Source organism: Leptopilina boulardi, unplaced genomic scaffold, assembly GCF_019393585.1.
Source record: "Leptopilina boulardi isolate dan_hultmark-lab unplaced genomic scaffold, ZJU_Lbou_2.1 LbouV2_140, whole genome shotgun sequence".
In the NCBI taxonomy this organism is placed as follows: domain Eukaryota; kingdom Metazoa; phylum Arthropoda; class Insecta; order Hymenoptera; family Figitidae; genus Leptopilina; species Leptopilina boulardi.
In genome coordinates, this window is record NW_026137686.1 from 531,068 (window position 1) to 543,214 (window position 12,147).

At 27.3% G+C, this 12,147-nt stretch overlaps 1 protein-coding gene across 1 annotated transcript; it reads right to left on the reverse strand.

Moving 5' to 3' along the window:
* Positions 1 to 1,734: 1,734 nt before the first annotated feature.
* Positions 1,735 to 3,044, reverse strand: LOC127291536 (uncharacterized). Its single transcript, XM_051320720.1, has 2 exons — positions 2,614 to 3,044; positions 1,735 to 2,047 (listed from the first exon to the last, which is right to left on the reverse strand). The coding sequence occupies exons 1-2, from the start codon at positions 2,864 to 2,866 to the stop codon at positions 1,812 to 1,814; spliced, it is 489 nt and encodes a 162-aa protein (XP_051176677.1). The 5' UTR covers positions 2,867 to 3,044; the 3' UTR covers positions 1,735 to 1,811.
* Positions 3,045 to 12,147: the final 9,103 nt, after the last annotated feature.

Sequence of the window (12,147 nt, forward strand, 5' to 3'; positions counted from 1 at the left end):
AAGTGGAAAAATTTGAAATTTATAAATATTCTTTTGTATATTTCTTTCATTTTTAATGTATAATGTTCTAAACGATTTAATGATTTAAAACTTTTATAATTAGTTATTTTAAATGACATTCGATCAAAATATATATCTTATCATATGAGAAATTTTACCTTTAAATTTTATACGATAGATACCGTGACTCTGACGAATTATGTATTTTTCTTCTGTTTTTAATTTTTTTTTAAATATGTCAAACCAATTATTATAAATGAAGATAATCATTGTACAAAAATTATTGTGAAAATATTATTCAGTTTAATTTTACATATAATAATATTAAAAATGTGAATAAAAAAATTTTATAGATCTAATATTATACAATAATGTATTTTTTTCAATGAAAAGAATAAAATATTAATACAGGAAGTAAATAGGGACGAACTTTTAAATTTTCTAAATTAATTTTATATGAATTATAATATAAATATCAGATTTGTTTCATTAAAAAGTAATTGTTTCAAATCAGATACAATGTTGTAATAATATTTCTATAAGAAAAATTTCCATTTATTCAATTTTCTCTTAATTGAATTGATTACTCATTTGAAGTTATTTTTAATTTTTCATAAAAGACAATAGATTTTCTTAACATTTTATTTAAATAATCTTTGATAGTTTTCTAATGTAGGGTAAATGCACTAATTACTGCGCGATTCGAGTCAAAACACCTGTGAAATAGAAAATTCGACATTTTGATTGTATAAAGTAAATTTAAGACTTATTAAACTCAAAAGCTTATGTTATTTAGATATTAAAAAAAATTAACTTTATAAAAATCAATTATTTTAACAAATATGAGAAATTAAAACTAATAGCGTAATTTTCTGTTACCGCGCGTTTGTATCTGTTTCGGTGTGTCAATTTCGGTGACCAAAATTACGTGTATTTTGAAGATACTATGCCCATCGTAATTGAAGCCAATGGAAATCTTAAAAATCTTTCAATTACGGTGAGGGAACAAATTTGATCTCAAATAATTAAATTAATACGTAATTGTTTAAATGTGCATCTTTTTTAGTAATTGTATTAAAAAAAAAGATTTAAATCATTTTTTTAAATTATTTTGCAACAGTTATATTAAATATAAAAGTAATTTATTTATTTATTTATTAATATACGGGACTAAAAAGAAATTTACCATTTGTACATATAGTATTTAAATATTCAAATAATTAATAATAATTAATTAATTTAATATTTTACAATAAAAAAAATTATACTAAAATAATTTTTTTAGCCACCTTTATTTTTATATACTCTTTATTTGTATCTCTTCCTATTTATTTAAAAACTAAAAAAGTATAAAACGTCAGAAATGACAAATTGTACTTAAATAAATATCACAGATACATAAACAAAAAATAAAATTAAGACCAAATGTTTCTATACCATGCCGATGAATTATGAGCCAAAAGTTTTGAACGTTGAAATAAACGAAATTTTTTTTGTATCTTAAAAGTACGAATTTTATTACAAAATATTGTTTTATATAACTAAAAAAGTGTTATTTATTTAATAATTGTTTAATTTACTGTTTTATTTTACATTTTCTTTATAATTTTTAATAATTTATGGAGTGAAAAAATTTTTTTTGTTCATTTGAACGTTCAGAACTTTTAGCTCATTATGAATCTTATTTTAACAAATATCTTGACTTTATTCCAAATTTCTAGAGTGTGCTTTTAAGTCTTAAACAATTATTACGAAAAATAAAATTTACCCTACATTCATTTAAACAAACTTCTTTTCTTTACTTAAATCCTTTAGTCATTTAAGTTTACGTTGAAATAAGCTTCAAGTGGGTCGATAAAGATGTTTACACATTTTTGTAAAAACTGCTTTGTTATTAGGCCTCCTGGTTGATGAAGTTGTCTCCAGGCATCTAAAATTTGGGCGTCTTTTATAACATTCGTTGTTTTGGGCAGTCTGCTAATGTTGTGACCTCGTTCAAGAGACTTCAAATCAATTTCCAGGCATGCTTGATATTTTACAAGGTTATCTGCAATAAGGAATTGTTTAAATATAATATTATTTTCATTGAAAATAGCAGTTTCTTATTTTCTTCGATTTTTAATTTTTAATCAATTTTATGGGCAAAGTAGACAATTTATGGTTACATTTAGGTATTAATTTTATCGTTTTTTCTAAAAATGGTTACTATCTTTGTATGTACTTCTGATAACCGAGCTTAATAAATATTGTCATACTATTTAATTCACGGATTTGTGGATTTTTTTTTTTAAAATACTAAAAAATTTTTACATTACATTTTACCAAACCGATATTATACCGATTAGACTTTAGACAGACTGAAAATTATACCGATTAGGCTTTAAACTAACTGGACATTATACCGATTAGATATTATGCGAATATGTATCAGATCGACTAGACATATACGCACTAAACTTGTACGATTTTAATTCAATAAAAATTGGTTTTCATTGTTATTAAAATGTTTAAATAAATAATTATAAACTGACTACTTAATTGAAATCTATGCGATTCTGGTGGAATAAATTAAGAATAAAAAGTTGACAATTATAAATCATTACAGAATCTTACCACTAAAAGTCCAAATGTTTGAATGCAATCCGAACCGGTCTTTTAATGTTCTGTGATATGATTCGATGTTATTATTAGTACGCCTACGAAGGTTATGAACACTAAAAATTTGAGGTGTTACTTTTCTTAACCATTGTCGCCGGTAGTAACGAAGAAGTGGCCCCATAATTCGTCGTGTAGGAGCAGATAAGGAAGTTACAAGTTCATTGAAAGCTCGTTCAATTTCATTTGCCGGTAGCAATGGTAAAGCCATAATTTCTCTAAGAGCATGAAGTCCTTCTGGACACTGATCTAAAGCTGCATCTAGTCGTAACTTTTTCTTTTTTTTTAAAAGAGCCTACAAATAAAGTTTCTATTAACACATTAATTCTATGTACAAGAATATATAGGTTTACAATTTTTTACATGGTCGATTCCACATCAAAGGAGATTAAGTCGACCTCTTAAAATAGATTAAATTTTTATGTACTTAACATAAAAAAGATTGTTCATTGTTAATTTTTTATTATTGTTTGTATTTTCTTAATTGGTTTTTAAATGCAGACTTATTTTCAGAGGCGTGTAATTTGATAATTATTAAATTTTACAAATTCTGTTAAGAGAATAAAAAGTTTCAGTTTCTTTCGATTATTTCGATTCGATTTTCGATAAATATTAACGACATTTTTTTTAAATTTATATTTTAAAAATAATAATTTTTGATAAAGTTTATTAAAAATTAATATTTTCATTTATTATTATTTTTTTTTATTGTAAACAAATTTTAATTCTTTCAGGTCATTTGAAAAAAAAGTATGAATATATGTGACCGGGTCTGAGAAAATGGTGTTATCGACCAAAATCAACTTTTCGAGAAAAACGCGTTTAAAGTCTTACTACTAATTAAAATATATTTCTTGAAACATTTAATATTTCAAAGGACCTAGATAAGTGTTTCTTATGTATTTTTTATGCTGAACACGATTTTTATGGTTAAATAATTTTTTGAACATCAGTGTTATTGTTATAAATAATTTGTTTTGCAAAAGTAAAAATATGAAATTTTAAAATTTAATTTAAACGACTTGCTGATGTCCTAGAGGACTAGTTGCATTGTATTTTTAGGACCTTAAACTATAAGAAACCATCATTAAAAAAATTGATTTTTTGGTCGATAACACCGTTTTCTCCGACCCGGTCACATATACCTGAATTTAGTAAGATTTGTTAAAAGCTTTTAGAATGAGTATGAAGATACATTTGTTTAACGGCATTTGAGAAACTCCAACGTTACCTAGAATGGGAAAATGTGTTTTGCGAAAACCAAAACTTTCTCTAAAATGAAAAAATATTTTGGGCTAAAATTTTTTAGGATTAATAGAAAAGGGTACAATGCACATCGATTTTATTCTGAAAAAATTTAATTATGCGTTAAATTAATTTAAAAATTGATTAAAATGTGACATTTTTAAACGTAAATGAAAACAAACATGGCGCCGCATACACAGACTTTGCGTAAATTGGACAGTGCTACAGGAAATAGCCCTAATTCGACCAAGTGGCTGCTGAATGGACTATCAGAAAATACATTATTTTACTATTTACTGCTTTATTTTTAGTTTTTTTGCGTTAAGTTACAGTAAATGAGTAGAATACCCATATGCTTTGCATCCTCCTTTATCATTTCTTAAAAATTTTAACCTAAAATCATTTTTTATTTCAGAGAAAATTTGAAACCATAAAAAACGTCCTTTGCCCACATAGCCTTAAGAATTTGTTTAAAAATGTTATTTTTTTGTTTTTGAAACAAAAATATTTTTGGTCACTAGCCTATTTTAATGTACTCATGAAATTGCAAAATGAAATATATTTTGATTTACAAAATTAAAAAAACTAATTTTTTTATAAAGAGCGAAAAAATATTGACATTAATATTTTTCAAAAGTCGAAGAATAACAAACATTTTTCCTTTTAGCAGAAAATTCTAAATCTAATAATTTTTGAGTTATATGCCATTGAAAATAGGTCTACATTTTAAAAACCAATATTTTAAATATTTGATTATTGATAAAGAATAAAAAGAACTTAATGTTCTTTTAACAATAAAGTAAAATATTTTTGTAGCTACCGCAACATTGTGATATAAACATCCATGTAAGACGATTTCATGAAATTCTTGGCGCAACGCTGCTTGTAGTGCTGGTTCGTAGTCGCTCATAGCTTCTGTTACATGTAATGCGGGTAATAGTCTTTTTACCTCTTGAAAAACTGCAATATACGCTCCAATAGTTTTTCGTTCCATGAGAGCCCAGGCAAATGGAATTATCTAATTTTTGCAATGAAGAATAAAGTTCGTTAATATTAGTTTTACTAAAATTTAGTACATATGCCTGCAGATATAAATTGAAATAACTTTAACACATATTTCTGACATCATATTTGAATTTTTTTCCAAATTTTTGGTGAGGATGAGATTTTTAATAAAGTCGTCATTGTGACGAGAGTAAGACGAAGGCAAGTTGCAGGTGAGATGGAAACTAATCGAAGAAGAGACAATTGTAAGCCCTAGGCGAGCGGAGTCGAGCTGCAACCGAGACAAGTCGAACAAAATTCGCAATAACAGTTAATATTAAAATCTCATTTCGAATCTGAAAATTGCTTCGTGAGAGCCGCATAAGCTACTTTTAACCCTATTGACTTGAAAAAGTAAAAAAATTAAACTGTGCTTAAAAGTCTTTTTTGGGCAGTTGTCAAGAATTGTCTTAAAAAGTGATACTTTATCGGAACAAAACAAGTAGTAAACTTTAACTTTTTTATGACAGTGGTGAAAAAATGTATTAGGTATTTTTTTTTAAATAATTTAAATTAAATAAATTCAATATTTTTTTATGCAGTTGTTTGAAACAATTTGGTTTTTCATTTGGTCATTTTTTTAAAAAACACTTACACTTGCACTAACACATTTTTTAAACAAATAAAACCACAAATAAAATTGATGTCAAAAAGTCTTGAAAAATTTCTTTGTCAAACCGTTTGATATATCTCGATCACAGTGAAAACACCAAATTATTTTTAGTTTTATTAAATAAAATGTATTTAAAACAATAATTACTAAAAATATTTAAAACTCACGCCCTGGCGGATTCGATTTGCGTAATGTCTACTTAACTAAGCGGACTTTAGGTAGACATTAGGTAGACATGTAAAAAAACGTATAAAAAAGCTATTAATCGACTTATTATGATAAAAAAAAGTTGATAAAAGGGTAAATGAATGTTTATAGAGTAAATTCGTACAAAATTTGTAATTAATAAAGCAATAAATAATTAATAATGAATGGAAATGTGCGCGAGGTACCTGATCAGTTCAGCTGTACAATTATTTTCGTGCTATTTTCATCAAAAGAATATAAATTAACTGCAAAAACAATTGATATTTATAAAAAAGTGTAAAATTGATTTAATTTTATTGTTTGCAATACGAATTATTAAATAATAATTAAGTTTTTATCAAATGTGAATAGTGTTGTGAAAACTAATGAGTTACTACATTACCGATCGCATATGATAATAAAAAGTTCTCGATGAGTGTAACAAAAAAGCTGCAATCATGTCCGTAATTTTTGACGAGAAACAATTATGAAATCAATAATTATTTGTATAACTTTATTCTGCATTTTAAAATTCACTTTTTATTTTCTTTCAAAGCAAAAACTTGGAAGAAAACATGCTCGCACTGTATTGTAAAAACTGGTGGCGCCATCTCTCATATGCGATCGGTAATGTAGTAACTCATTAGTTTTCACAGGTTTTCACAACACTATTCACATTTGATAAAAACTTAATTATTATTTAATAATTCGTATTGCAAACAATAAAATTAAATCAATTTTACACTTTTTTATAAATATCAATTGTTTTTGCAGTTAATTTATATTCTTTTCATGAAAATAGCACGAAAATAATTGTACAGCTGAACTGATCAGGTACCTCGCGCACATTTCCATTCATTATTAATTACACAGCCACACAAAAAAAAAAAGTACCCGGGCCGGGGAATGAGACCACCATTTCTTGATGTATTTTGATGCGCTGAACACGAATCTGAAGTCCGTTTAGCTCCATCACGTCAGGATTTTGACATAACCTCAAAAAACATAGCTGATTTTAAATGACAGGAGAAATTTTTTAAATAATGGCAGATTTGCTTGAATCTTGTTACTCGGGGGTTTTTGGGGTCGCTGATTACGAATTTAACGTCAGATTTATAAAATTCAAAATGGCGGATCCAATATGGCGGACGAATTTTTAAAAAGTAGTTGGATTTTTACGAAAATTGGTATCTAGGGGTTTTGGGAGTCGCTGATTACAAATTTATCGTCAGATTATTCAAATTCAAAATGGCGGATCCAATATGACGGACAAATTTTTAAAAAGTAGTTGGATTTTTACAAAAATTGGTATCATGGGGTTTTTTTGGAGTCGCTGATTACGAATTTAACGTCAGATTATTCAAATGTAAAATGGCAGATATAGTACGGTGGTCAAATATCTTTATGTTTCTACATGTTTCTGCATCGAGGGCACCTCCACGTGGTGACAGTGGGCAACGGAGTTTGTCCGCTATCCGGCTAAGTCCCTGGATAATGGCTTTGATGCCGTCATGGCAGACACACGTAGGAAACGTATTACGATGCAGGGACTCGGAACCCCAGTATCGGCGGTTGAGAGTGAGAAAGCAGACTCTCAGGCGTTGTCATCCAGCAAGTGCAGCTCTTCATTGATGGGAAACTTGGCTAATGTAGAGTATAATACGACAAGAAAACAACCTGATATAGACTTAAACTCTCATACTTTTAGCAAAAAACGAGACCTTTTTTGTTATATTTGCAGTAAATTCGAGGTAAAGTCTTTGCGGAACAGGATTGACGAAGAAGTACGTAAACTGTATAATGAAATCTTCGGTTTTGAGATTGATCTATCTTCTAATTGGGTTCCGAACATCATTTGTAATTGTTGCAGAAAGATGATCTTTGGTTGGAAATCTGTTAAAAATAAGGAGTTTATCAAATACTCTTATCCAACAGTTTGGACAAAACCTACATGTGAAGAAGATTTCAACTTTTGTATGAATGAAATAAAAGGTTTCAGTGTTAAAAATAAAAATAAAATTTCGTATGTCACCGTTACATCAGTGACATCTGATCAATCTCAAAACCGAAGATTTCATTATACAGTTTACGTACTTCTTCGTCAATCCTGTTCCGCAAAGACTTTACCTCGAATTTACTGCAAATATAACAAAAAAGGTCTCGTTTTTTGATAAAAGTATGAGAGTTTAAGTCTATATCAGGTTGTTTTCTTGTCGTATTATACTCTACATTAGCCAAGTTTCCCATCAATGAAGAGCTGCACTTGCTGGATGACAACGCCTGAGAGTCTGCTTTCTCACTCTCAACCGCCGATACTGGGGTTCCGAGTCCCTGCATCGTAATACGTTTCCTACGTGTGTCTGCCATGACGGCATCAAAGCCATTATCCAGGGACTTAGCCGGATAGCGGACAAACTCCGTTGCCCACCGTCACCACGTGGAGGTGCCCTCGATGCAGAAACATGTAGAAACATAAAGATATTTGACCACCGTACTATATCTGCCATTTTACATTTGAATAATCTGACGTTAAATTCGTAATCAGCGACTCCAAAAAAACCCCATGATACCAATTTTTGTAAAAATCCAACTACTTTTTAAAAATTTGTCCGCCATATTGGATCCGCCATTTTGAATTTGAATAATCTGATCATAAATTTGTAATCATCGACTCCCAAAACCCCTAGATACCAATTTTCGTAAAAATCCAACTACTTTTTAAAAATTCGTCCGCCATATTGGATCCGCCATTTTGAATTTTATAAATCTGACGTTAAATTCGTAATCAGCGACCCCAAAAACCCCCGAGTAACAAGATTCAAGCAAATCTGCCATTATTTAAAAAATTTCTCCTGTCATTTAAAATCAGCTATGTTTTTTGAGGTTATGTCAAAATCCTGACGTGATGGAGCTAAACGGACTTCAGATTCGTGTTCAGCGCATCAAAATACATCAAGAAATAGTGGTCTCATTCCCCGGCCCGGGTACTTTTTTTTTTTTGTGTGGCTGTGTTATTTATTGCTTTATTAATTACAAATTTTGTACGAATTTACTCTATAAACATTCATTTACCCTTTTATCAACTTTTTTTTATCATAATAAGTCGATTAATAGCTTTTTTATACGTTTTTTTACATGTCTACCTAATGTCTACCTAAAGTCCGCTTAGTTAAGTAGACATTACGCAAATCGAATCCGCCAGGGATAAAAATAAGTTTTACATTTATGTAAAACAACATTTTTAAAAAGAACTATTATTGAGTTAAATTTATAAAAAAACTAATTTTTATGAAATTAATATTTGTAATAATACATTAATAATAAAAATATTAATAATAAATATAATTTATAAATTTTTTATCTTCAATACCGGATGAATTAATTTTAAATGTCCCAACATGTTGTCACTTTAATAAATATAAATTGTAAGAAATACATGACTGAAAATAATTCATATATAGAAAAAAAATTTAGCTGTCACAGATAACATTTATCTAGGATGTAAATAAGTAATTTCTATTAGTAGATAGTTTCTAATTTTTAGTTAATATAGTTAATAATTATTTTTACATTTAAAATATTGAGCTGTGACAATTAATTACTACCTTCCACATAGCTAAAAATTAGCTTTCTAAATAATAAACTAATTTTTTTCTGCAAACATATGTAATAATAATATTAAGCAGATATCCTTTGTTTTCTCGCGGAGGAAACATTGCAGTTTGCTAATTTATGTGATATGCCATGAATTTTTTAATTCAATTTTGAGAATAATATGTTCATTTGATATATGAAAACATTAAGGAAATTAACTAGATAAGTTTAAAAAAAATAAACATTAAATATTAATATAATTAAGTAAATATTAACAGCAATTTAAAACTAAAAGAAATATTAAAAGATTGTAAAATTTATTTTTATTAAAGTTAAAAGTAACGATTAATTTTATAAATTTAGGTGAAATTTATAATTTATAAAGATCAAGTAATTTATTTTAATGTTAGAAATACGTTTATAATAAACAAAGTTAAATTCATAGCATAAAATATTTTTTTGTTAGAACACCAATTGTTTGAGATAATTTGTATACAAAACGCGGTACCATACACACATCCATAAACACTCACATACATGCAGACAAATGTTCCTTATGTTATATTTCTCATTAATTTATTACTTTCAAAACTAACCTTTTTCCAATCAGTTGACGATGTTAAAGGATTCCAAAGAACGTAGAGCACAAAAAACGAGGTATAAACAACACCGCAAGGGAGCAACAAGTTTGCCGGTACATAGAAGTAGAAATGCGATTATGAACCGTAGTATAGTAGCGAATTTGGCGGTCATTCCCGAAAACAGATTGATTCTTGTGTTCTCCGCGCCTTCTAATACACCCCTACTTATGAAGATGTAAAGCAGGGTAAAGTGGTGTGATAACTAAAGCGGTCATTTGGATACGTGCATACTTATCGTGCAGTCGCATCAGTGTATCGTGTTAAAAAGAAAATTTTTCCAATTTGTGGAAAACTTGTGAAAAAGTTGAGAAAAAGTGTACTTAAACAACACTTGAGGACAGATAATTCGATCTTCCGTATTGGATTTGCATCCAGCGTCCGCATAGACAAGTGATAGGAGAGCGAAAGGTTAGCAAATTTTATATTACTTTTGACTGTTCATCATTTTTCATATATTCCACAAACAAATCTTAGTTTTGTAAACATTTTTTCTTTTAATTTATAAATTAAATAAACTTAAATCTGATTAAATTGTATAGTATTTGATTATTATAAATTGGCAATTTTTTCAAACAAAAGTACTTATAATTTCACTAAGAATTAATTAAAAAAATTATACAATAAAAATTTTTTTAACAGAATTTGATTTGTTTGAATTCATAAAAAATATTGTATACCTTTTTAAGATATAAAAATCAATTCATTTAATAGTAATTTTTTTGACATATTTTTTCCCTTGTGTATTAAAAACGAATAATTTCTATAAATAATATTTAAATAACGTTTTTTAATTAAAAAATTGTTAAAGAAAATAATTTTTTACTTAAAATATTTTAAGAATTTTATTGCCATGAAAAAATTTTACAGAAAATTTTCAAGATTAAAAAGTATAATTTTTTAAAAAGTAAAAAATAGTTTAGCCTAAATATTTTTGTTTAAAACTATGTCGCGCTCTGAGAAAAGATATCTTAGAAGCAAACAAATTATAGGTTATGTTTAAGACAGTTTTACCTTATTTGAATTTTCCGTTTCTCCAAAAACAAAAAGTAGTATTTACTGTATATTTTGGATGTAATGAAGCCTTAAAGAACATTAGTTTGCATTAGAAGTGAATACTTTGTGTATCATTTATTTTCTAGTTATTGTTCTTTTAGTTTTAATATTATTTACTAATATTTTAGATGCTTATTGTTTAAATAATTTTTTGCACATGTTTTTCTATAATAGACAAAAAAATTTATATGGAGAATAGTTTTGCAAAAAAAAAATTATTTACTTAATTATCAAATGAGGTCTAACTTTCAGGGAAAAACATGTATGTTTAGTGAATATTTACTATTCATATTTGGTTGGTTCAAAGCAAAATTATAATAATTTAAACTAACAAATTCTTAAATTAAGTAATATATTTTTTGAATCAATCAAAATATTTTTTGAAATCTTATTGTGCACATATTTCTTGTAAATTAACAGTAAATAATACTTAACATAGATATTTTTGAATATTTTTTATGAAAAATATTTTTGCAAAAAGTAATTATCACTTAATTATATCAACAAGATTAAAGCTTATTGAATTCCGACATTACCCGGCTGAAAAAACTTGTACAAGAAAATGTACAAGTTTTTGTACATGTTCATTAATAAACTTTTACATTTTCTTGTACATGTTTAAGTAATTTTCTTGAACAAGTTCAGCATCCAGAATTGTACCAGAACATGAAACCTGCTCAAAAAAGTATGTACAAGAACATGTACATTTTCTTGTCCAGGATCATGTACAAGTTCTGGTACAAGAATATGTCTCAATTCCGGATGCTGAACTTGTTCAAGAACATTACTTAAACATGTACAAGAAAATGTACAAGGGCATTAATGAACATGTACAAGAACTTGTACATTTTCTTGTACAAGTTTCTTCAGCTGGGTACAGTTTTCACATTTTTTCCCATTTAACAAAATCCAAATTCGTAATATCACCTAAAACACTAAATTCGTGTTAAAAAAATCTTGTTTTTTGAGTTATTTAGAAAATTAAGTTTTAAATTAAATAAATTCTTAAAATTGTTTTTTTTATTGTTTTATGATTTAAATCCAACAAGACTCTTGTGTAACAGACAACCTTCCTACGTTTCTCATTGTAACACATCTTCGTTTTATTCTATATAA

Coding starts and splice junctions, on each gene's coding strand:
- LOC127291536 (XM_051320720.1), bottom strand. CDS start 2,866: ATGGCTTTACCATTGCTACCGGCAAATGAAATTGAACGAGCTTTCAAT. Junction 2,048..2,613: donor AAACATTTGGACTTTTAGTG/GTAAGATTCTGT, acceptor TCCTTATTGCAG/ATAACCTTGTAAAATATCAA.